Source organism: Cydia pomonella, chromosome 28 (genome assembly GCF_033807575.1).
Source record: "Cydia pomonella isolate Wapato2018A chromosome 28, ilCydPomo1, whole genome shotgun sequence".
NCBI classification, from domain to species: Eukaryota; Metazoa; Arthropoda; class Insecta; order Lepidoptera; family Tortricidae; genus Cydia; species Cydia pomonella.
In genome coordinates, this window is record NC_084730.1 from 1256335 (window position 1) to 1284254 (window position 27920).

The window sequence follows — 27920 nt, forward strand, 5'->3', positions numbered from 1 at the left end:
ATTAAGTGAGTCTGTTCTAAAAAAATTTTTATATTATAATGAAAGATAACAAGACGTGCTAAAAGAAACCAGTACTTGTTATTTTTAATAGTTAACAAAAGGTGTACAATTTCATGCGCTTAATCTATCAATTTGACAATTTTGCGACTAAAATCGATAACGGCCTCTTAAAGTGCAATTTTAAAGTAACTAGTGTTAAAATGATATGAAACTAATCTTGCTGTAAATTTTTTTTTCTTATATTTACTAGATTTTAATGAATGTTGATTACGGTTTTAGTTACTTTAATAACAATATTATATTGATAGATGTGTAAATGCAAACGTGTATGACATTTAAATGACGACTGTCACTCTTTAGTTATAATTTTTGTTACCCTTTGATTACTGCGATTTTTAAAGAATTAAAAAAGTTTAATGTTGCTTATTTAATGTACAAGTTCTTTTCGCTTTGAAATGATACATGTTTGATTTTTTATTTAATATGATTAGTAAATATATCTTGTTTCATGTTTATAGTTTATTTTCATTATTTTGTTTTGTCGATGATTCTATAACGTCCGTCCGTCGTATAACGTAAAGGTTACTGACGAAAATAAGGACACAATCAATAATAATGCAAAATCAATGTTTTTTTATTTCATAAACGTATAACCGGTAATTTACCGGTTAACCGGTTAGTGGGACCTCGCGTCGGTAAATTACCGGTAATGAAAAACGCCCGGTTATTGCATTCCCTAGTCGATACAGTCGGCCACTCGTAAATTCTACGTGACAGATCAGTATCATATATTATAAACTGAAATAAGTGTCTTATACATACTAAAGAAAATGTTAACAAGCCCTCCGGTGGTCGAGGCGGGAATCGAACCCGGCTCTTCAACCTACACGGCTAACGTCCTGACTACTAGACCACCCGGCTACGACAGTACCCTTCGCAATTATTTTTTTTACTATGAAGTACTACAAATAGTATGGGACGATCATTTGTATCTTGCAAAGAAAATGTATGGCACAATTTCTATAAATTCATTGTTAAAAAAACAGAGTATATGTTTTTAAATAAACATATTAAATACCTTATAATAAAAGCCAGGCGCTCTGTATTTGCCTATAATACAGTAGCACAACGGGAGACACACCGTAGCGCCCTCTGGTAGCACTCGGCGACAGTAACTGAAACAGAAAATAATAGTACATTACGATACAAGTGCGAAAAATAGGAAATTCGAAACGAGTGGCGATAAATTAAAACACGACCGAAGGGAGTGTTTTAAATCGACACGAGTTGCGAATTACCTATTCGCACATGTATCGTACAACGTTTTACAGTACATATGGCCCTTTAAATGTTCGACACAGTAACGTAATATGCTACTTCTCGCACTAGTGCTATAAAGTAGCCCCATATGTACTGTAAAATAATTTATTTGTTATTGTAGTTTAAATTGAATAATAATTATAGCCTTATGATATTTACTTGAAACTTTTGTACTTAAATATATAAAATTTTGTACTTCAGCGTGTAGCTGCGCTCTCTCGGAAAGGTTTCCACGGAAGACCAGCGTCGAGATCCTTAGGTGGTATCTTGACATTAAGCTGAGTGGAGACCTTTTCAGTGACGCTTAATAATAAATTGGTTCTGTCGTCTCATGTAATACCTAAACTTAAGCGTTTTTTGAATAAATTCTATTCTATTCTAATAAATTGTAGCAATACCGAAAGCAAAAGCAGACGCGAAATCAGTAGTTTTTAAAATTAGATTTTCGATATAATTATTTTTATAATATCGATAATGGTGGGAAAAACGACGGAATTTTCCGTTACGTGGTCTTTTTTTTATAAATGTCTCGTGCCCTGTGTCGGCTGGGTCCTATTTCTGAACAGGTTACACTTCGGGCAAAGAGAATTAAAAAGACCAAGAGTGAGCTCCATACAACGGTTTTGTTACCAAATATACTATTATTTTCGTAGTGTACCTAGATGTACATGAGCAGAGTAACCGGAACTCTATTTTCAACTCCCACGCTTACTCTGGTTATAATATTAGCGGAAAATCATTGAGCATTAGACTTTTTGTTTACCGCGAAATCTATTGTCGAGTAGCAGTACTGTGAGTTCCGCTACTTGACGCTAGATGTAGACTACGAAAATAATAGTATTTTTGGTAACAAAACCGTTGTACGGAATGAGCACTCTTGGTCTCCTTGATTCTCTTTCCTTCGGGCATGTGAAGCAACACAACGAACCCATCCTATCCTATCTATTGATATAATGTGACTACCGTCAAATACATAGGAAGTTTACGATCGGCCTGATTTTACGATCGGCCGCCGACATATAGCTTACTTACCCATAAGACCTTTCCCCTCTCTCATCAGTAAGGACTAGTGAGTAGCACTGGGCACTTTTTGCTTCAGGCGCCCATTCCTTGCAGGCTGAACTTAGCGTTTCAGGGAACACTAGGTTTTCTATGTGTGGGGGCACTTGTACCTGAAATGACAGGAAAATATATTGGGAGCGTGCACGACTGTCACGCAACCTAGTGTCCGCAAGTCTAGGGGAAAACGTCAATTCACTACATCTTATAAAACTACTCCAAAACTAAAAACTACTGAACGGATTTTCATACGACTTGTATCTATCAATAGAGTGATTCTTGAGGAAGGCTTAAGTATATAACTTGTTAAGGTTTTGTGTAAATTGTTTGAAATATAACGATGTTTTCGGAAAAAATCACGCTGGCTAGGAGCTTTAATCGAAAACGCTGCCTAATCCGTTTGAGCTATAACAACACAATGTATGGTGGGGTTGTTTCTCATTCATAGGTCTACAAAAAAGTCCGCGATGTGAAATGTCTATCTTTTAAGGATAACTTACTATATCCATTCTTAACTTCTAGAAAAAGATCACGTAATATGTGGCATTTGCAAAGCTATTTACATGGATACTTTATTAACAATTATCAAAATAAATACGTTAGTTATATTAAGCATTTCATACAGATTACAATGGTCCCTTACACCATACAATTTAAATGAATATTTCAGGAGTAATCGTAAATCAAAGTTTCATTTCGAGCCATATAATTGTACGAAATGTTAAAGACGCTATCCGCAGTTAGTTCAAATTTTTACCACCTTATGCGCTGGGATCGCTTTACTTACCCCCACCACGCACTTCGCACGTTCCCAATAGCAGAAAAGAAATACTACTCAGAGGTGGCTTTAGGAGTGGGCCTCCGCCGACGGCCTCGCGGTCCGAGAGGCCTCGCGCCTCATATATCTCGGACACAACGTAAAAATGTTCGTTATTTCTTGCGCCGCCAGAGGGCCTCGCTATGTACCTTGCCCACATACAATTTTGGTCTGGCCTCGCCACTAGACTTTACACAAAACAATATGCTATAATAGAGTATCTCAAAACGATACAATTATCCTTAACGTGCAAAATTCAACAGAGATCCTTCTCTTCATCTGAAGTTCCACTTCAACAAATGGCGTTTTTCTAGAGGAAAATTTGTAAGTTATCCTATACCTTCAAGCGAGCAATTCTTGTATAATATTTTTTTTTTTCATTTATTTTTCAAAGGCACATATACATAATCGTAATAAGTAAAAGGCACATATACGTAATATATTTATATATTGCGGATGTCATTCCAGATCTAGAGCAGAGCCGAACTGGGAAAGTAACTCCACCTTACAGAAAACCGCAGCGAAAAATAGTTCTAGCTACGTCTCATCTCTGGGTAAACGCGTATTTTTGAGTTTTTATAGCTTTTATAGTTTTCCGAGCAAATCTCGGTCGATAACTCACTTGTTTAGGGAACACGCTCTTAACAGGCCTCTCCAGTCATGTAGTTGATGTCCATGTCATGAGCATGAAGAAAAAAAATACCTATATATCAATAATTTACTTGTTTTGGAAACACAGACATATTTTGATCCTCACAAAAAACAGGATCTATCGAGACCACAAAAAATATCTCTATCAATAACTCGCTTGTTTAGGGAACATGCTCTTAACATAGGCCTCCCCGGCCATGCAGTTGAGGCCGACGAGCAGATATGCGTCGAATAGGCCTCCGCTCTGTCCTCGTTATATATACAACTCACTTGCTTAGGGAACACGCTTTTGACATAGGCCTCCCCGGCCATGCAGTTGAGGCCGACGAGTAAACACGCGTCGAATAGGCCCCCGCTCTGTCCTCGTTATTTATACAACTCACTTGTTTAGGGAACACGCTCTTGACATAGGCCTCCCCGGCCATGCAGTTGAGGCCAACGAGTAAACACGCGTCGAATAGGCCCCCGCTCTGTCCTCGTTATATATACAACTCACTTGTTTAGGGAACACACTCTTGACATAGGCCTCCCCGGCCATGCAGTTGAGGCCGACGAGCAGACACGCGTCGCATAGGCCTCCGTTCTGTCCTCGTTATATATACAACTCACTTGTTTAGGGAACACGCTCTTGACATAGGCCTCCCCGGCCATGCAATTGAGGCCGACGAGCAGACACGCGTCGAATAGGCCTCCGCTCTGGCCCACACCGCCGCACCCCGTTTTGTCATCAACTCCCCTTTCTGTAAGTTCTGGGGGTTCGGAGTCCATGTCGTTTACATTCACTTGCGATGTCCTGGAAGGGGGGATAGACATTTTAGTTAATTAACAGTAGAAAATGATATTGTTATCAAGAACTTAATTTTTTTATACAAGTTTTCATCGCTGACTGTGTTCTTCTTTTATTAGCAACTATACTCGTCTGTCTATCTGTCTGTGGTGTTGTAGATCTCCAACGGATGGACCGATTTCGATGCGGTTTTTTTACGTAAAAGCTAGTTTCCTAGCAGTGGTTCTTAGCTATGTTTGATAGAAATCGATTCACAGTTTAAAGAGTATTCGCTGATGATGTAAGGCATTTTTGGCATATAATGGATGTTTTGGCATATATCATGGGGTGTTTTTTTTATTTTTTATTTAATATTTATTCGAATTTCGAAGCGCTGGTGGCCTAGCGGTAAGAGCGTGTGACTTTCAATCCGGGTCGCGGGTTCAAATCCCAGCTCGTACCAATGAGTTTACCAGTCGCTTTTCGGTGAAGGAAAAAATCGTGAGGAAAACGGACTAATCCCAATAAGGCCTAGTTTACCATCAGGGTTGGAAAGTCAAATGGCAGTCGCTTTCGTAAAAACTAGTGCCTGAGCCAATTCTGGGGATTAGTTGTCAAGCGGTACCCAGGCTCCCATGAGCCGTGGCAAAATACCGGGACAACGCGAGGAAGCAAAAGTTATTCGAATTTCAACTGGACTCTTCATATTCCTATAAGACTAAACTCTGGCATTTTGTACAGATATTTATTGGTATAGTCGGCTCGAACACGATGTGACTTCATTGTTTTCTCCATGTTGTTATTACTGACATGAGACTTACCGAAAGCTTTTCCAAGACCGGAAAGTAGAATACCGCGGTGCCTCAGTAGTTGTATCTGACTTATAGGAACAGTCCGAGGTCTGATGCCTGAACCGGGTCCTGTTCTTAGGGTCCGTGTAGGCCACGCGCGAGGATACCCGACGGACGTAGTTTTTGCGCTTTTCCGTGAGGTTTCGGGTAAGTTTTACTGAATCTGGAATTTACGAGATAGGTTTTTTAGTCGATTTTATCATGGGGAATGGATAGCATACTCATTAAAGGAAAACAAATAAGAAATGTGAAAAAATACATGAAAAAAAAGAGGGTGACAACATGACTAATCTCCTCCAATTGAGGGGGGATTTAAATCTTCTCGGGTCAGAGGTGTAGAGTTAGAGCCGGTGTAGCTTTTTTTTTTTTTTTTTTAAATATTATAGGACATTATTACACAAATTGACCAAGTCCCACAGTAAGCTCAATATAACGCTTGTATTGAGGGTACTTAGACATTTGACGTTCATAAGCGCATTGTAATATGCCTACTTGAATAATAAACTATCTTTATCTTATATTTATCTTTACTAAGTGTTAAAATAGGCATTGAAAGAAAAGAAAGCGATCCAGAAGACTATTGAAAAAAGACGAAACATTATTTTGAAAGGTAGAAGAAACTGAGGCTAACTGTACAAATCAAGTGAATGCACAAAATTGGAGTCGTGTGTAAAATCTACTTTCTTCCGCCACACCAGTTCGAGAACGCTGGAAGATTCTCCGCTGAAAGAGAGTAACTTCTAAGTTGTTGATAAAGAAAATAAAGAAGTAGCAAATACCTTCGCTTGTGCTGTCAGAGGATTCAGTGGGGAAGCTGCCAGGCTTGTTCTCATCCATGTTGCATGCGGAGACGGTTTCGTAGATCTCGTTCATTAGGCGATTCAACTGTAACAAATAGAAAATATATTTCAATCATGTGGGTTAAGTTCATGTGACCAGCTGACGGTCTTTCCTCCGCGATACAACCGGCTGACGATGTTTTTAATAAATAAATAAATAAATAAATAAATATTATAGGACATTATTACACAAATTAACTAAGTCCCACAGTAAGCTCAATAAGGCTTGTGTTGAGGGTACTTAGACAACGATATATATAATATATAAATATTTATAAATACTTAAATACATAGAAAACACCCATGACTCAGAAACAAATATCCATGCTCATCAGTTCATCACACACATCATCATCATCTCATTTTAATTAACAATAGCATCTAAACCATCATCTGACAAAGTATCAAACGGGAGGCGATTACTAATTTTTTTACGTGTTTTGGTGGTCGCAATTCCTCAACTCACCAACGGAGCGGCAGCTGACGTCCACGAGAGTTCATTATATATAGCCGATAATCACTTTACGAGTTATCGCCCGGGAGGCGATTGGTCATGGAAATCTGTTCCTGGCTCGCGGTTTATCAAGAAAGCATGTAATTTAAGTTATACCATGAAGTGAAGTGTTTATCAAAGTCACCCCAGGAATTAAATTAATTCCATTCTACGGTCCAGGGAACAAATAGGATTGCTTTGGATAAATAATACCTACTAAACTCTGAGATCCTAAAAAGGTGCTTAAAACAGCCAAAAAGCTGTCATCGTTCAGCGCTGAAGATTGAGCGTCTGTTAAATATGTTTGGGAGTGTTGTGTCACCCGGCGCTGCTAGATTGGAGCCGGGGTAGAATAATTATAATTAATTTTGAATGAAATACAGGCCGTTCAATAGAGATCCGCATTAGCGAACCGCTCTATATCTATTTCATAATTATTTATTGAATTGAATCTAAAAGCTACCACTGTATGGTACTCACAGGGAAACCCAGCACAGTGTAGCGTTATCTGGCCAGCCGGCTTGTCCACTATCATTCTCAGGATGATGGTGGGACTGTCCCGCAACCGTATTTTATTAAATAATAAATAAATATTATACAATTTTACACAGATAGACAGTAGGTTCAATAAGGCTTGTGTTATGGATACTAGATGACGATATATATATATATATGTACTTGTGACGTTTACACAATAAAAGTATTTGCGAAACTACCTGCAAGTCGACACTCAGTTGTCAAGTGCCAAGCGACCAGCTGGGTCGCAAAGCATACAATACAATACAAATCCTCTTTATTGCAACCTCAGAAAAAATGTACATGGAAAAACATATAATACATGAAGATAGAGGTAAACAACAGGCGGCCTTATCCCTACAGAGCGATCTCTTCCAGACAACCTTTAGGTAGTGGAGAAATGAAACTTAATTTAATTAATTAGGAGGTGCAAAAAACTAAATTAAAACTAAATAGCAGTAGACAATACTTTTAAAATGTAAGTCTACAACAGTAAGACAATACATATACATACTACTTACATAATTAATTATATACATTATATACAGTACTATATAATTCTTGCCAAAAGAGATAACCAGTAACGCGTACAGAAACGCTTAGGAAGAGGCAGATAAGATGGGATTTGAAAATAGCAAGGGAGGAGGAGGGAGTTTTCTTTGACAATCCACCTCTATTTCAAATGTATATTTCAAAACACTGTGTTGTACCCACAAATAAATGACCTTACCAGGATTAGAACCCGGGCCCTTCTGCTTCGTAGGCAGGGTCACTGTAGACTAGGTTAGGATGCCGTTTATTTGATTAACTGTATCTAGGACAAATGATTGCCCAAAACCGATGAACCGAAAATTTACCTACCGTTTTCCAACGGTCCTATTAACTGTTCTTTTAAACAATTAAAAGGCATTGAACCTTGACGAACTTTAATCGCAATCAAGCAAAAACAATGATTCTAAGTGGACTTCAGTTTTATGGGTTTCGTATCCGGATGTCAACGGGACTTTACACCGTTTTATTTTTTTATTTCCGTTAATTTTAAGGGTGCATTCTTGAGCTGCTAAAACTAATAAACTAAAAGAATAATATCAAGAAATATTTTTTTTTAAATATTGAGAAATACAATATTCGTCAGTCGCGACACCCGAGACATAAATAAATAATATTATAGGACATTAATTACACAAATTGACTAAGTCCCACAGTAAGCTCAATAAGGCTTGTGTTGAGGGTACTTAGACAACGATATATATAATATATAAATATTTATAAATACTTAAATACATAGAAAACACCCTTGACCCAGGAACAAATATCCATGCTCATCACACGAATAAATGCCCTTACCAGGATTTGAACCTGGGACCATCGGCTTCATAGGTAGGGTCACTACCCACGAGGCCAGACCGGTCGTCAACATCGACATCTAGTGTCATATCGACTACGAAAATAATAAGTGTTTTGGTACCAAAACTGATGTATGGAGTGAGCACCATATGCTACTTATTTCTCTATGGTATGGGGTGGCGCCTCGTAACTGGTGAATTTCCAATATGACTTGGAACTCCGGTAACCGTTTGAGAAGTATAACACTCTTACGGTAGATGCCGCTAGGGTGCCTCCCTAAAGGCCTATATGGTGGATATATTCGCTGTCCATGGATGAGGTCTTGGTAACTCAGAGCAATGGGCTAGCGATCCAGCGTCGTGAGTTAAAGTCACCCAAGACAGGATATTTTTCCTTTTTTAATTGATTCTAAACTTAACAGCATCGCACAGTGTGGGATTTTCGATCAGATTTGACTATTTTCATTGTTTAATTCATCGCATTAGTCTCGTCAAATAAAAGCTCAGAATGAAACTCCAAAATTTCTATCATGCGTAGTTTTGGAGATAATCATAATCTTGAGAAATGTCCATAGAAAACATAGAAACGAAATTTCTTATTTTATGTGCATCTTTTTTGTGTCAATCTAATTTATATCTATTAGGGATATATTGAAGTATACATTTCATCAAAATAAAGTTAAAATTTCTTATTCTGGGTGGCGATATAATTTTTTTTAATATATTGAAAAACTTTTTTTTGCTCGATAATCCTACATTTTATTTCTAAACGAAACTGTTCTATGCTATAAAAGGCGGTACTGAAAAAAAAAAATGAATTAAAATAACGCAGGATTGCCGAGATATGCATTTTTAAATATTTGGGTCAGGGCTGTCACATAACTCCGGTGGTGTACCTAGGTGAATACCTACATAGTTACAATGTCTGGAAATACAATGAATTATAATGATTAATCTTTATTGTTTTGATATTTAAGCATTTATTCAGTACATTAAGTATTTATAAGATAAATTGTTACACCACAACGGATGTGTTGTTATGTTACTAAGCAATATGGTCTTGCCTAAAAGCCTTAACTCTACAGCAGAACGAACGGTCATATCAGCACTGCGTTATATCTCTGATGAAGGATATCATGTGGTATTGGGAAAGGGTCCGCCCTCGTAAAGCAATTGCTGAAACCCAATACTTATACATTATATCTGGAGGAGCGGGGGTGAGGCGTCATGGTGCCGGTAAAGACCCATGACGCTGCTTTGCCCCGGCAGGAGCTGACCCAGGCCGGTGAATCCAGGAACAAATTCTGGCGTTATGACAGAGAGCACCACACGAGGAAAATCAATAAGCAAATTACAATCCTAGATCTTTTTCGGTGTGCGTTAGAGTCATCTGATCCTTACATTTCACATTTCTCCCTGAAAGACCGTTTAAGTAAACAAAAACGTCAGCCTATTCCGGCAAAAGTTTTGGCCATTTTAAAACCAATCGAACCAAATTCTTCCATTGCAACAGAGGAGTCGGATTTGGAGTTAAGCACGGATTGAATTCTCCCTACAGAAGAAATTCTACTTCATTCAGATGATGATGATAATGATGTTGACGACTGAAGACGATTCTCATTTAACTGGTTAATTCAAATTATCTGTTAAAAACTATATTACTGTATCATGTCTTAAAGTCAATCTTGACAACCCTATTTCCATAGAAATCGGTAAAAAACTTAGAAATGTTATAAATCCTAAATCCCGCAAGATTAGCTTTTGAAATTTTGAGTAGTTATAGTTAACCATATTTTAAATACATTTAATAAAAAATAAAACGCTAATATCGGAAAATATAGGAGATATAAAAAAAATGTTTGAAAACTTTAGTAATTTCTAACTTTTAACTGAATGGCACTAAAATGCTGGATTTTTCGTACAATTAATGAGTATCTCTCACTAAAACTCAGAAATAAAAATTGGAACTATATTGACGGTACTTTAGTAATTATGCCAATAAACATGTTTTCTTAAGGTCATTGACCTGATCAACAAAAAATATTGTGCATTAACTAGAACGCAAGATAATCATTCGGGAGTTTTACACTGGGATGCAGGATATTATAATGCGTATTATAAAAATATAAAACGAGGGTGGTCAAAACTGATCGAAAATCCCACACAGTGCATCGTTCGCATTCGTTATTGCATGATACAAAATTAATTTAGTTTTAGACATTTGTCCTCCTGCTAGGCGACCCAGGTACGCTCTTTTTAAGTTCCGATCTTCGTCCATTCTCTCAAGGTGGCCAAACCAACGGAGTCTGTGGGCTTTACTTTCTCCCATGATGTTAGGTTCAGCCACTAGGTCTTCAATCTCACGGTTCTTAAGGACCTATCCCCCCCTATCGGACGCCCTAGGTATCGCTGGAGCGACATGGTGGAGGCGGATCTGCGCGAGCTTCGAGTCGACAATTGGCGAGACCAGACCAGGCACAGGACCGAGAAAAGTGGCGCTGTCTTGTGTCGGAGGCCAAGTCTCATTTTGTGTCGCTAAGCCAACGGAGTAAGTAAGTAAGTAAGTTTACACATTTGTCCATTCCAGAGGGAATGCTATAAAGTTTTTTACAAAATTGCCTCATTTACTTGAAATGAAACTACTTAAGACTCACCTTGCGATTCCATTTTGAATGATGTCATGCAACACTGCACAATTTAATTAGGCTGTAACCAGCAGCAAAACACGCAACTTTAAGATGCTTTATTATTACCTAATAACAGTAATCACAACTCACAATTCATAATATTCATAAAAAAAGATAAGTAGCTAAATGATTATCACATGAAGAAGCAAATACGCACTTAATTTCGAAACGCAATTTAAAATGTCTTCACAAATATTTTCCACAACAAGTTGTATTTACACGTAAATTTTAAATAATGAAGAGTTCAATTGTAGAGTTAAAATAGAGTCGTTTGGTTTTTTTTTGTTAATTTTTTTATTTTTAACACGCGTGCACTTGTTATTAATCATCATTATTAACCGTGTTTTCGAAGGTCCGTGCGTATGGAACGCATTCTTCGTTCTAAATCAATGACTGTATGTTACATTTCTTAACGATGATAACACGGTCGTAAAACTGTGATGGTCAGAAACGGTGTTATGCTGTAAGGAAACAAACATAAATGTATTATTAAGACGATAGTGGAGGACCCGCGCGAAATCACCTTTTCATACGAACGTAGTCCTCATTTTCCTCTCTGGATAACATTATTGAACATATTTTGACACAATTTGTTGTATATCAACCACAGCTATGCCCCTACTTTCGATTTTTAAATTATTATAAAAGTTAGTTGCAGTTAAAATTTGTATGAAATCTGTTTTTTGTGCCTAATTAGTACAATAATAAAAAAATCGAAAAAAGTCAAACGTAGGGGCATAGCTATAGTTAATGAGAGGAAAATGGGGACTACGTGGAGAAGCGGCCGTCTTTCCTCTTAATCTTCCTGTCCCGGCTTTTTGTAACGGCGCATAGGAGCCTGGGGTCCGCTTAGCAACTATATTAAACTACTGGATCTATGAGCTATAGACCTCGCATAGCATAGATTAAACTAATAATAGCAAAAAAAAAAAAATTAATATTATATTTTATAAACGAATCTCTCACGCGTTAAGTAAGATTATATAAAAAATAAACTTGGAACACAAATCCATGAGTCAGGAACACATATCATCTAGGTATACAAAGGTCTTTAGCGGTAAATGAACTGAGGATTATCTGTATAGGCAAGGTCACTTCTATCTACACATTAACTGGATACTTTAGTCCGGTTTCCACCGCGAACGAGAAATGAGCGAGAAATGGCTAAGTTGAGCGGATCTCGTTTTTAGGGTTCCGTAGCCAAATGGCAAAAAACGGAACCCTTATAGATTCGTCATGTCCGTCTGTCTGTCCGATTCTGTCACAGTCACTTTTTTCCGAAACTATAAGAGCTGTACTGTTCAAACTTAGTAAGTGGATGTATTCTATGAACCGCATTAAGATTTTCACAAAAAAATAGAAAAATACAATAAATTTTGGGGGTTCCCCATACTTAGAACTGAAACTCAAAAAATCTTTTTTCATCAAACCCATACGTGTGGGGTATCTATGGATAGGTCTTCAAAAATGATATTGAGGTTTCTAATATCATTTTTTTCTAAAATGAATAGTTTGCGCGAGAGACACTTCCAAAGTGGTAACATGTGTCCTCCCCCCCCCCCCCGTAACTTCTAAAATAACAGAATAAAAAATCTAAAAAAAATATATGATATACATTGCCATGTAAACTTCCACCGAAAATTGGTTTGAACGAGATCTAGTAAGTAGTTTTTTTTTAATACGTCATAAAATTAAAAAAAATTTTTTTTCATCAAACATATACGTGTGGGGTATCTATGGATAGGTCTTCAAAAATGATATTTAGGTTCCTGATATAATTTTTTTCTAAACTGAACAGTTTGCGCGAGAGACACTTCCAAAGTGGTAAAATGTGTGTCCAAAGTGGTAAAATGTTGAACAAGATCTAGTAAGTAGATTTTTTTTTAATACGTCTTAAATTGTACGGAACCCTTCATGCGCGAGTCCGACTCGCACTTGGCCGCTTTTATAAAATAGGTTTGCGTTTCCACCAACAGAGTTTAGTTGTTTAATTCCCACCGAAAAAAAGAGAAATGAAAAAGAGGAACGAGCGGAGCCGGCTGAGCGGAAAATGAGAAATAGAAAATGAAAAAAATTTCACAAAGAGCGAGTTTTTTTTTTTTTTTTTTATCTTTATTTAACGAGCTTAGTCTAAAAGACGATGCCGCTCAGTAGTACACATCGAGAAGTGTTCTTACACTAAAACATTTAAAACCTAAACAGATCATTATTTTCGTCTTTGGATGCCCACCATCACCATACTGAACAGAGCTCTAGCCTCCCTTGATTGAGGGAAAGCTAAAATCCTGTTACAGCCGTCCAACTCCTTAATATTAATGCCTTGGAGCAAAAGATCATTCCTTCTGTCCTCGTTCCGAACACACTCCATCATGATATGATAGACATCTTCTAATTTACCACACTCTGAACATTCGGGTGACTGGACTTTTCTCATTAAAAATGCAAATTTATTGAGTGGTATGTGCCCGGAGCGAAGTCTGAAAGCAGTTACAAGTTGAGATCTACATAGGTCACTACTATCAAACCACGGGGTTTTCCATGGCTCGGGTTGAATGGTTTTATACCATATTCCCCTTTCCACCGACCTTTGATCAAAATGCTCTTTCCATAATATATGACAGTTTGTCTTCAATAAATGTATGTACTCTGTGAAGTATGGTTGAACTGTTACAGGCACTCCATCAGATGATGCTTCTTTAGCTAGATTGTCCACTATCTCATTTCCTGATATGCCTATGTGTGATGGTATCCACTGAAGGACCACAAGTTTTGATTTATCACGTAGTTTAAATATAGCGTCAATAATAGCATATGCTGTTGGACTTCCTCTAACATCAACTGCACATTTTAGTAAATGCTGGAGAGAGCTTCGAGAGTCAGTGAAAATCACAAATCTTTCATATTCTACTGATTCTATATAGCCAATGGCCTCTAAAATAGCAATAAGTTCGATGTTCATTATTGATAATTCCCCATCAAAACTAAATTTCATGTTGCTCAATTTTTGTGGGTCATAAAGGGCAGCTCCTCTATTGCTGTCTTGTTTTGAGCCATCGGTATAAATCTTGTAATACCCGTCATACTTATCATTTAATATTTGAGAGCAGATACTTTTCAGATTATGCATATCATAATTACGTTTTGCATTGGTGATACCCTCTATGTTGCAAATAACGATGTTAGATAAATCGAAGCTGCTTATCCATGAGTCTAATTTAAACATTCCTGGCTGTTTGCTTGAATATACATTGATATCTTTAACTAAATCATACATAGACAACAATAAAGGAGTTGGTCTTTTCCATGATCTTCGAGAAATAGACGATTTCAATTGTTGGAGAAGGTTCAGAATCACGTTACCTAACTGCGACTTTGATTTTAGCAAGAATTTTCCGGCAAGAAATCTACGTCGGATATGTAATGGCTGTAAACAGAGTTCGCTCTCCATGACATGGATGGGTGTACTTTTAATGAATCCTCCAATGGTCCGCATTGCTTGGTTTTGAATTTTTTCAAGTTTAAATAAGTTTAACTTGGAACTATTATCAAATAAAAAACTAGCGTAATCTAAGCGGCTTCTGATAATTGAAATGTATAAACGTCTTAAGTGTTTAGGGTGAATACCCCACCCCGGTCCAACTAGGACTTTGAAAATATCCAGGAATTTTAATATTTTTTGCGAAATTTCTTGTATATGTTTGTTCCAACGTAAAGATCTGTCCATCCATAAGAGCGAGTTCAGTTAAAGTTTTGAACTGGTTGTGCGAGGTCGTGTTGAAACGGGATGTTCAGTGACACGGAATCAAGCGAAATGAGTGATGACAAGCTTTTGTTTTGGTTATGCCAGCACATTCGAGGAAGAACTCTTAAAGGGAAATATAGGCTATTCGACGATTTAGACGACGAAAAATTTAAGAACTTTTACCGGGTTACCGGAGAACAATTTTTGACACTAGTTGAAGCAGATATCTTAAAACAAAATATTAACTACAGGAAAGCTATTACACTTTCAGAAAAGTTAGCTGACGACGGGGAAGGGCGTGGAGACAGCCAACGAGTCCTTTTCAAACTAGTCGGCCGGACCTTGACGCAGCGGACCCATTTTAACTCGTTTGACTCGTTCTGCTCACCTCTTTCTCTGTAGAAACCTAGAACGCTCCTATGTAATTTACCATTGCGAGTTGAACAAGCTCCGTAATGACACCGCTCCGCTCTCAAGAACTGTGCGAGTTCATTTCAACTGTTTTTGATCGGTTTGTCATTTCCGCTCGACTCTTTCTGGGTGGAAATACAAGTACATAGTTTACTCTTACGAGTTAAGTTATTAATGAGTCCGCTCTGCTCGCGGTGGAAACCGGGCTTTTGTTTTACTAAAGTACAATGCAGTAAAGTACGATATATCATATCTATGTAATAAGAAGTATCGGACGAAAAAGAATGTCTTGGCTTAGAAATCTGCACCAGAGCTGATGTGTCAAGGGTTGAAATAGATTCCCAAACTGTCATAACATACGACACTCGTAGAAGAAGACTATCAATATTTAAGCTATGCTGTAGGTAATATTTCGGCTGGGTCTTTGTGGCAATGATAAACAAAGCTCTTTGTTACGAAATGACTAATGAATTGCTTATCACTTACAGCATACCACCGTCCATCTCACATAAACAATCGCTAGGTCGCTATATTGCGATAATGACTTTTGTATACAGTAGATTTAGTGATGACCAATGCGTTTTAAGTATCGATGGGAAAATGTCGATATAAAATGTCGATTATTTTATGGTAGATTTTAACAAAATGATATACATATTTACGCATTTACACCGTAATAACTAGTGGTAGCGATGTATAAGCAGACACATATGCGCCTGGCACACTGCATCCGATTTGCACGTCGCTCCAACGTGCGAGTGGGATGTCGCTATTATACGCGCATAGCGTTGTGTCGCTCAAACTTCGAGAGCGACGTGCGAAATGAATGCAGTGTGCCATGCACTATACAGTCGTGGGTTCTAAGGAACTATTAAAAGACTATCAATAAGTAAGCCATACTACTATTCAGAAACATACACAGTTTGTTTTGACAGTTATATTTGACAGTCTTGTCAATATGGTGTCTGGTATGTAAGTGTTTTAGTTCCATCTTATATAATATCTGCTCTTTATTGTGTGCTATGGTGGTTACTATCTGGGCGGGCACAACACGACGTTTAAAGTTTATCTTTTTTTTTATAATTTACATCTTGTATATTTATATCGAACATCATTTCCTCACTAACTCTATGTCAAGGTTAATTTGTTTACTGTGTTCTATTTAATTTATAGTTCAGGTCACGGTTAAAAGTAACATATAACAAAGTAATTCCTACATTTTAGAATATTAACCAAAAAAAAGTGTTCAATAAAAGTAGGTTATTTATGAGTTGTGATTTTTTTTGTGAAAATGACAGTGTAAATAATGGTCGTATATTTTTGTCAAAAAAAATCAGACATATATTTGTTCAATTTAAACCAATATTATGTCAAATGTCATACAAAGATTCCTGAAATCGATGTTATTTTAGAGATAATTTTCTGAAAATAACAATGAAAATAATAGTCACATCTTTTAGTCTAAAAAATCGGACAAATATTTGTTCAAATGACACCAATATTAAAATATTACAAAATATATTATTAGTTATTGAATAATGCCGTATAAATAAATCGTAGCAAACATAAATAAAAACATTTAATCATTTTTACGATTGCTAAAATACACTCAAAAATTCACGTTTACTTAAATAAATTTCCAAAAATGTTCCTGTTAAATTTTATCGATAGTAACACAAATAAAACCCACGTCTCATCCCCATTTTAATTGTAATATTACTAACTACAACACCGGGATAAAAACGTGACCAGACACGTGTGCAGGACTGTTGCTACCGTGAATATCGGTTACGTAGTTATCGATATCGATTTACTTGTAACTGGTATCGGTCTATACTAGTGGTTAAAGCATTTACGATATAGAATAAAGGAACGTAAAGTGAATGCATAATTACTAATCATTATTAATAGTATTTATAGCGCTAAGGAGATATGGAGCTGTCTGTAAACCCCATTGCATATTATATTGTCATTTCGCTGTTAAACATAAAGTTTGGTGAACCTAATATAAGGTACATTTATGTACCATCCTTTATTGGAAAATAAATTAAATCAAAAACTTATAGAGGTATAATACATATATGTAATATGTAAACGCGAACTTTGAAGGTACCACCTTGAAAATTATCAATTCTGCAAATGTTGTAGAACATGTATTGTAGAGGCAGATTAAGTTTTTTTTTAAAATTCAACTCCTAAGTGAAAATGTGGTAGATGGCTAAATACTTCTTTACAGACTAAGACGTGAACGGAGGCTTGTCTTAAAAAGAACCCATGCCCATAATATTTTCCACTACATACTTTCACATGTTAGTTTACTTCTTTCTTAGTCAAAAAGTAACTGAGAGGATAGTTTTTTTTAAATACTACGTCGGTGGCAAACAAGCATACAGCCCGCCTCGTGGTAAGCAGTCTCCGTAGCCTATGGACGCCTGACACTCCAGAGAAGTTACATGCGCGTTGCCGACCCTAACGCTCCGCACCCTCGTTAAGCTCTCGCAACCTTACTCACCGGCAGGAACACAACACTATTAGTAGGCTCTAGTGTCATTTAGCTGCGGTTTTCTGAAAGGTGGAGATACTTCCCAGTTGGGCTCTGCTCTAGATCTGGAATGACATCCGCTGTGCTGTGCGCTTCCTCAAAAACCGAGATGACATTCACAATGCCCATACCTCTCTTTTGGACGTAGTTTAAGGACATACCCAGGTCCACGGGTAAAAACAATCGTTACTTTATACGTAACTCAGTCAGTGTCAAACGTGTCCTTTTTGTGGCCGAGTGACATAGTCTACGTTTTAACCGATTTCCAAACGATCTATATGAAAAAAAAACTCGTTACTTTTCAACTTTCTACTTGAATTTTATCGATAATCGATATATTTGGTCCATCCCTAATCGATATCTTAGCAGACAGACGGTCTCCTGGAATTTGCCGCGCTCTCTATTCGTGGGTGACACAGTCAGATGGGTCACAGGTTCAATTCTGAACAAGCAATTTGTTAGGTCAGTCAGGTTAAGCAATTAGCTTCTTTCACTATCTATCTGAAATTACTAGATTTAAATCAGTAAGTAAATCAATCTAGACAATCAGTAAGATCTTTGACGACCGGTTTGGCCTAGTGGGTAGTGACCCTGCCTATGAAGCCGATGGTCCCGGGTTCAAATCCTGGTAAGGGCATTTATTCGTGTGATGAGCATGGATATTTGTTCCTGAGTCATGGGTGTTTTCTATGTATTTAGACATAGACATAGACATAGACATAGAATATTTTTATTTAACACCACATTGAAACATGTTTACAGGCAATACTACAAAACATTACAAGCCTTAAAATGAAACTTAATTAGGCACAAATTTATGTTTACATGTAGATATAAAAAACTTTTAAAATTATGATGCTAAAAAGGAGCGAACCTCAGCATGTGTTGCAGCAGGCTTACCTACTACAACGCTGGTTTTCAGGCCGACCCTTCGTACAATACGAATTTACTTGCTGCTTGTCGGAAACTGTATGGCTAAGACTGTTTGTGTAAAAAATAATATAGGTATGCAAATATATGTTTATGTTTATGGATATATTTATAAGATTATACTGTATGATACTTTGACATATGTGATAGTAGGTTTAATTTTTAGGCTAAATAAATACGTTGGGTAATAAAGTATATATTGAGGAGATAAATAACATGAATGTAATAATTTTACTATAAGTAAGTACCGAGATTAACAAAGTTGAACGGCGCATAAGAACGATTTCGACCACTACAGATACGACGGTTTTACTCTAGTACCAGGAGGTAGCTTGCTTTGAAATTCTAGAAGTTGTTGTTTGAGTTTTAATTTAAAAGTACTAATTATATAAGTATTTATAAATTTAAGTATTTATAAATATTTATATATTTGTCTAAGTAAGTCAACACAAGCCTTGTTGAGCTTACTGTGGGACTTAGTCAATTTGTGTAATAATGTCCTATAATATTTATTTATATTTATATTTATAAAAAAATATTATTTATTTATAAGTAAGAATGACACGAGGTGGTTGGTCTGTGAATCCCACCAAAAACATTTTCATGTAAAATGTTGCCAAGACGAGTACATATGTTTCGTCCTGTCAAAAGCTTATCTGTACCCCTAGTGTAATTTTAGTCGATAGCGAAACGTGACGTACGCGTTTGCGTTAAGTCTCATTTTGTATGGGTTTTTGAACAGCGCGCCAAGCGGGACGTTTTGGAAAGTCAAAAATCTCATACAAAATGACACTTAACGCAAACGCGTACGTCATGTTTCGCTGTCGAAAATATTTACACTAGGGGTACAGATCTCATGTAGAGCTAAGCTTCTCACTTACTTACGCTTCTAACTTTCTATCGCTTCATGTATCTTTTCTAAACATCTTTATAATGTAGGAATATACCGCCTGGTTTCCGCTAGCCATCCTGCAGTTCAGAATAATTCGACTGGACTGTTATCTGGTATGGAAAAAAAAATTACGAACCGCTTCGAGAAAAGGTAGGTTATGCTCGTGCGCTTCGCTTGACTAGACTTAGCGGGGGCACTAACATTTGGAAGCGTGTTCGTATGTTTAATTTTTTTTTTTATACTACGTTGGTGGCAAACAAGCATACGGCCCGCCTGATGGTAAGCAGTCTCCGTAGCCTATGTACGCCTGCAACTCTAGAGGAGTTACATGCGCGTTGCCGACCCTAAACCCGACCCCCCCTCGTTGAGCTCTGGCAACCTTACTCACCGGCAGAACACTATGAGTAGGGTCTAGTGTTATTTGGTTGCTGTTTTCTGTAATTTAAATTACTGAACAGGGCGAGGGCGTCAAATAAGATGAAAACTCCTGATCTTAAAGATCCCCGTTTTGATTGAGGTGCGAATTGTATCTTTGTGTAATAAATAGAAAAATACTTAAATTAAAAAAAATAGCATTTTAAAAAACCTATTTATGGATTCTCATGAACATTAAGGTTAGACTTTTATTTTAAAAAAATCTAGCAGTAACATACAACAAGATATGTACATTGTTATAGGTAGGTAACTTATATATCAGTTCAAGTTATACTAAGGCGTGCAAGATAACAGTGTCGAAACGTAAAAGATATGAGGTGACGTAATTCAAACAAAAGACGGTTTCGGTGATGTCACAACGTTATCAGGGTTTCATTGTTTATTTGGTTCATGGTAGGTAGTGGAATGTATTATTTTTTTCTAATATTATGTCGTTAGATATATCACGACGACCGTGGTTTACCTCTTTAAAGAGAAACGCATGGGGCACCACGAGCAGGCCTCCAACCCCTTCCTACCTGGGGAGCATACACCTGCCGCGGGTGTGGACGTGGGATCCTTCCTCACATAGGGCTATACAGATAGATAGATAGATAATCCGTTTATTTGTTTTCCACAATACACACAGGAAATACAATTAATAAAATGACAAAAAAAAACAGATAATACAAAATTATACGAGAGAAATACACATTTATAAAAAATAGAAGTAGAAAGAGAAAAAAAAATACATTTAAATAATACTGTTCTATACATATAGGAAATGTTGTGTGCGTCGCAGCAAAACAAAAGGGTTCTGGCTCAGTATTACGCTTCACCCTATGGGAGAGGCACTGATATTCTGCCAGGACCAGATCACGTCAACCAAGATACAGTGTAAAATATGCAATATTCAAAGCTAGTACTTACCTAAATACCTTGTTTATAAAACTAGTGACATAATTATCTATACAGCAAGGCTAGGAACCGGTTTCTTCCGGACTTTTATAAGAACGCAAACGTTTTAAGAACTTTATTGTAACCTAAAAAAAACCGGTTTTTTTCGACGAGCGACGCAACCGCCGGTCGCCTGGAGGTGTGCCACGTAAACATAGTCACCGACATAGGTATAAATATTATAATAGTGATTTTTTTTTTTATAGCCTATCTTGTGTCCCACTGCTGGGCAAAGGCCTCCCCTTTTTTCCGCCACTCATCACGGTTTGAAGTATGTTCCCGCCAGTCTCTGCAAAAAGCGTCGAGGTCATCCCGCCATCTCTTTTTTGGTCTGCCTCTGCCCCGGCTAACCTGCGGTATCCATTCAGATTCAGATTCAGATGTTTTATTGATAAAGGGCAAATTTTACAAGTCAATAAATAAATGTACATATCTATGCTTAAATAATTTTACATGTCAGGTACCAGTTAATTATTATTACAAATTCATATTAATTACATTATCACATTTAAATTTATAATTAATTACTTGTTATTCGGTAGCCAATTTGGCCCACCGATCCGGGTAATAGTGATATAATCAAGTTTTTCAATCTCGTACCTCACTTAGGCAACTCAGCCACTCAGCCACTTTCCCGAATGAAGGTTGAGGGAGGCGATGGCTGAGATACACGTCATACTCGTGAACGGGTGCTGTTTGTGGAGACCGGTCTGTTTAAGCTTACACGGGGTACAGGTTATGTTAAAGTATGTAACTTTACTTTTGAGTGACATTAACGTGAGACACTTCATTCGGTTCTTGTCTGTTTTAATTTTTTTGTCTTTTAATTATTTATATAAGAATTCAAGCCTTGGCGACCCTCTACATCTCTAAGGATAATTTAATATATATTTTTATATTTTATCTCTGACACTTAGAGACTTATACATCTCTAAAGAATTTTAGTATTTTATGGTTTTATTTTTTTATCATAGTTTTTTTTGTGTAATTTGACATTTAGAGACAGTATACATCTCTAATAAAGTATTTATTATTTCATAGATTCGATATTTGTAATTGTTTTTTTTTTTTTAATTTATTGTTTGTAAAAATGGACATGTAAAAGTGCCCCTGTGGCCTATTTGCTGAATAAATGTTTGATATTTGATATTTGATATCAGCAAGCTTCGTTGCCTAATCACGGTACTCGACTGAAAAGCTCTCTATTATATCACGATTGTATAAAATACTATTTCACAATTTAAATGTGTTTTGTAACATATCATTACTCATTTTACCGGAATAACGATAACGAGGCAGCATTTTTATGTTATCGCTTAATTTCCTCTAAATATGCAACGGAAAAAAACCATATGAAACCGCGTTTCACACACTAGAGAAACGTCAACCGCCGCGTATTGCCTTTCCGACGTATTGGTATGATGGAAAGGGACAAACGATGATCAGCGGCATCGTAACTTTAGTACACGTTTATGAATAAGGGGGTAAATGATTGTATATGATTTATAAAAGTGTTTTTCATTAAAAAGACAAATCAAAATCGCTTACCTTATTATAGACGTCATATTTTCGCGACCGGTCTGGCCTAGTGGGCAGTGACCCTGCCTATGAAGCCGATAGTCCCGGGTTCGAATCCCGGTAAGGGCATTTATTTTTTGTGATGAACACAGATATTTGTTCCTGAGTCATGGGTACTTTCTATGTATAATGTATTTATGTACAGGGTGACCTTAGCCATTGGACAAACCCTGAAATCCCACGTAGGGTTACTTCTCAGGAATGCTTGGACGTTAATATTTTTTTAATTAGAATAAAAGATAAAAAAAAAAAAAATCGAACAATATATTTGCAATAATCGACAACAAAAAGAAACACACTGTGTTAATCTTTGGCAGTATTTTTGACAATTTGTTCGAAAATTGATAATGATGACATTTTTCAAAAGTCAGATGCTTATTAGTGTCATAAATAAAAAAGGTCGAAGAAGGTTCCATACTATTCTTTGAGGATATTACCTTAGGAGCTACAGCATACAGGGAGCGTGCATGAACTGTAGGAGGCAGCACAGGAGCTGTCAAATTTTTGGCGCGAAGCGCAAATGTGAGGTTTATTGTTCCGATGTAGCCCACAAGATGGCAGAACATACTATGCACAAGAAAACACGTGACGTGTAAATGTACATGTTTATGGTTCCGATTCAGACCACAAGATGGCAGACCCTCCAACGCGTACGGTCCCTACAGGCTCCTCCAAAGTAAAAAAATGGTAATTTGTTAATTTCTTCAAGACGGCTACACCAGTTATTATCATACTTTGTACACTGGTTCTAAATATCCTAATGCATATGTACATTTCGGCTTTGTCCAATGGCTAGGGACACACTGCATATTGTCGCCTAGTACCCATATAGTACTAGCTTTGCTTAGTTTGGGGCTCGATCTGTGTAAAATGTCCCATTTGTTTATTTACTTTCACCTCCACCTTCCACCAGTCAAATGCCAAATCAGTTAACATGCTTTAATATATTGCCATTTCTATTCAATGCTATTTTACATTGCTAAGTTCAGTCTTTTTTTCACGACAAATCGGGTTAGATCGCCTGTTACGGCGTCAAATGACGTCATCGAGATTTCCATTTTACGGAGTTTTAGGGCTAGCTAAAAATACGCATCACGAATCATCGCAAAATGACTCAGTTCCGTTTATTAGTTGGTACACTACTTGATTGATTAAGTCCGCAGCAAGCTCTGTTCTCCATACAAACGTAGTTACGCTCTCATTTTAACACGACTAGCTAGATTGCTCTGAAACTTTGTACTTGCAATAGGATAAGGTATATTAGGCTGTAGTTTATGTAGCTTCAGATATCATAGTTCAAAAAATACAGCGATTTTAACATTTTTTATTCAAAACTTGTTTTTGCTCTGTTTAATTTGTTTTATAAGCTGGAGTTATAACTCCATACGTCCGTATACGTAGGTCACTAGATAAGTTTTTTTTCTATCATAAGTATTATACTGATTTAAAAAAATCTATTTTCGAGAAAAACACATGACAAGATTGTTTACTATTTTTTTAATGCCAATATGAACTATAGTTAGTGGATTCAAATTTCAAATACAAGATGTATTACTATGCAGATATTTCTCTGCATATAACTGTACAATAAAAATATTTAATAATAACAGCAGCACGAGGTTTTCCGAACATGTGGGTGGAAGGTCGTTAGATTATGATCTACTAGGAATACGAGTAGATGAAGTGCAATTGATAGAGGACTATACTCATTATAATATTAGTAATTTATGACTGTATACTTGTATTTTTTTTACATTTTAATTTTTTTTTTCATAAGTAAAGGGTCTAGCAGGCTAAGCGAACTAGAGGTGCCCCCAACGACGGATTTGGTCATTCTTTCAGGTGGTTGTTGGTGGAAGGTCGTTAGATTATGATATACTAGGAATACGAGTAGATGAAGTGCAATTGATAGAAGCCTATACTCATTATAATATTAGTAATTTATGACTGTATACTTGTATATTTTTTACATTTTAATATTTTTTTTTTCATAAGTAAAGGGTCTAGCAGGCTAAGCGAACTAGAGGTGCCCCCAACGACGGATTTGGTCATTCTTTCAGGTGGTGTACTGGCAAGTCCTAAGAACACTCTATGCTTAATATCAGTCCTCGATCTTCTTTTGTTCTCGAGTTATTCAGGATAATGTAAAATAATCAGCGTATCATTGAAAGTGGCATATTTTGTAGACTGTCCAAGTTAAAATGTTTTTTTTACACAATGAAGTATAAGTACATGACGTGGGTTAAAAATGTGTATTTTGTAGCCTATTTTATTATTATCAAATATAATTTTGTTTCGTTAATCTAACTTGAACAGTCTACAAAATATGCCACTTTCAATGATACGCTGGTTATTTTACATTATCCTGAATAACTCGAAAACAAAAGAAGATCGAGGACTGATATTAAGCATAGAGTGTTCTCAGGACTTGCCAGTACACCACCTGAAAGAATGACCAAATCCGTCGTTGGGGGCACCTCTAGTTCGCTTAGCCTGCTAGACCCTTTATTTCAAACCATCTGCACTAACAGCGAAACCTTACGTGCTACATTTCATTTAATTTCAATGGTGCATCCCTGAGCTTAAATTAAGTAACTTTCTCAAAGACACCGGTATTCTAATTGACTCCATTTCGGAGATAATCAATAATTTATTTTTATCTTATAAGGCCCTCACAAGCGTATACACTTGCCTTAGGGCCTGTTTACATATTGATTAGTGTTTAGTAAGAGTGTGTACATTTGGTACTAAACGTAAGTACTATCTCGGACGATTGGTGTTCGAAATGACATTGATATGATATGTCATAGTTTTCAATTGTTTGGCTAATTTAATTGTAATGCCTGTGTTACAACAACGCTATATGCAATATTTAATTACTTTTATGAAAAAAATAAAATAAAATAATAACACTTTTTTTTTTGAAAAGTAACTATACCCTTTAGTTTCCTTAAACGTACTTACTTATACCCCGAAGTTAACGGAATTCAATAAAAACACGGTGTATACTTACATGGAAAGGTACCCAACTGTCCGGTTCCGCTTTGATTTATATTTATATATGTTATAGAGTAGTCTAAAATAACGGACACGTATTTTTTTTAGCTGCCCAAACTCAACCTATTGTGATGCAAACAAAGTGATGCTCAAGCAACTTGCTAGGTAATGACTAGTTTGAGTATATGTTTGAGAGCAGGAAAAAATAATGAGCACGTGTTTTATCATATCAGCTAAAACTATTTTTACAGTACATATGGGGCTACTTTATAGCACTAGTGCGAGAAGTAGCATATTACGTTACTGTGTCGAACATTTAAAGGGCCATATGTACTGTAAAACGTTGTACGATACATGTGCGAATAGGTAATTCGCAACTCGTGTCGATTTAAAACACTCCCTTCGGTCGTGTTTTAATTTATCGCCACTTGTTTCGAATTTCCTATTTTTCGCACTTGTATCGTAATGTACTATTTTCCTAAACATAAATGCTGTATTTCCGAACCGATACGACCTTCAAACCGCTAAGAAAAGAGCGTCACATCTTAAATCCGGCTTCGCACTTACAACCTCTGGTGTTGCAGGTGTCCATGGGCGGCGGTAATCGCTTACCATCAGGTGATCCGTCTGCTCGTTTGCCTCCTCTATCATAAAAAAATCGTATATACGAATGCGAATATTTGTGTCATGCCTATAGGAAATTGTCAAAAGTCATACTTATTTACTAGACAATGCTAACATATACCTGTTTCCGGTATCCATTGTTGTATGTATGGCACAATAGTTTCACTACGTCACTTTAAATTACTCTGCAATTACGTAGGACAAATAAAGCCCGTGTTCAAGTCCATAAACCGCACTGGGAATGCGTGTTCAGTATTTGTCAATGACACTTTCTATTTTATTTTGTAGTAAGTACTTTTACTTTTATTTGAAATTTGTCGATATGCGATTATATGTATGTATGTGGGTGAATAAACTTTTTGTGGTCTTTTGCAAGAATTGCCCTTAATCATTATTAGTTCCACTTTTGTAAGTTTTAACATGGTCCAAATGAAACAAGATTTTTAGTATACTTATATACCAGATCCGGCAGACATAAAAATACGTCAAATTTTTATTAAAAAAAAGCGGCCAAGTGCGAGTCGGACTCGCCCATGAAGGGTTCCGTACCATTTATGACGTATTAAAAAAAACTACTTACTAGATCTCGTTCGAACCAATTTTCGGTGGACGTTTGCATGGTAATGTATATCATATATATTTTTTAGATTCGTCTAATATTCAGTCCCCAAACAAAAAGTAACTGGTGGTTTTATTTGCATTCTATGAATTGATATTTCAAGTGATCTTAGAAAAGGGTAGAGCGAAAAGCAATTTGGCAAGAGTTTATCTAGTAACAGAATCATTAGTTTTAAGACCCACAATTTTACTCAGACCCCATTCTAATTTGGTACACACATTTAAAATGCACAACACAACACAACACTAACACAACAGCAACGCGCCGCGGACGCGCTTTCACTAAATATTATGAATAATAACATTGTGTACGCTTTAGTTCTGAAAATACTTAATATAGGGAATAATAGCTTTTCGAAAGTAACGAAATAACGGTAATTTATCTATGAAATTCCATTTCGGGAGAAAACGGTTTCCACTAACTAAAACTTAACAAATCACTTTGATTTTGAAGTCGATACTACATCGGTGGCAAACAAGCATACGGCCCGCCTGATGGTTAGCAGTCTCCGTAGCCTATGTACGACTGCAATTCCAAAGGAGTTACATGCGCGTTGCCGACCCTAACAACCCGCACGCTTTGAGCTCTGGCAACCTTACTCACCAGCAGGAACACAACACTATGAGTAGGGTCTAGTGTTATTTGGCTGCGGTTTTCTGTAAGGTGGAGGTACTTCCCCAGTTGGGCTCTGCTCTAGATCTGGAATGACATCCGCTGCGCTGTGCCCTACCACACAAAGCGAGATGACATTCACCAGTGCCCTTAATAAGTGTGTATGTTGTCGCCTGGTCCCTACCCATAAAAACCAAGCTTAATTTTTTTTTTATGTAATAGGCTGCAAACGAGCAGACGAGCCGCCTGATGGGAAG

General features: G+C 36.8%; 1 protein-coding gene across 7 annotated transcripts in view; it reads right to left on the bottom strand.

The window, feature by feature from the left end:
* The window catches only part of LOC133532923 (DENN domain-containing protein 2B-like), a 61045-nt gene that overhangs the window by 17339 nt on the left and 15786 nt on the right, over positions 1 to 27920 (bottom strand). For 6 of the 7 annotated variants that reach the window (XM_061871783.1, XM_061871787.1, XM_061871786.1 and 3 more), the window contains 5 exons: positions 6244 to 6349; positions 5435 to 5627; positions 4457 to 4640; positions 2353 to 2492; positions 1079 to 1175 (listed from right to left, as the gene is read on the bottom strand). In XM_061871783.1, coding sequence (XP_061727767.1) covers positions 1079 to 1175; positions 2353 to 2492; positions 4457 to 4640; positions 5435 to 5627; positions 6244 to 6349 — 720 coding nt within the window. Of the gene's footprint in view, positions 1 to 1078; positions 1176 to 2352; positions 2493 to 4456; positions 4641 to 5434; positions 5628 to 6243; positions 6350 to 11312; positions 11377 to 27920 lie in introns of those variants that run through there. The other variant, XM_061871789.1, reaches the window with a different exon arrangement.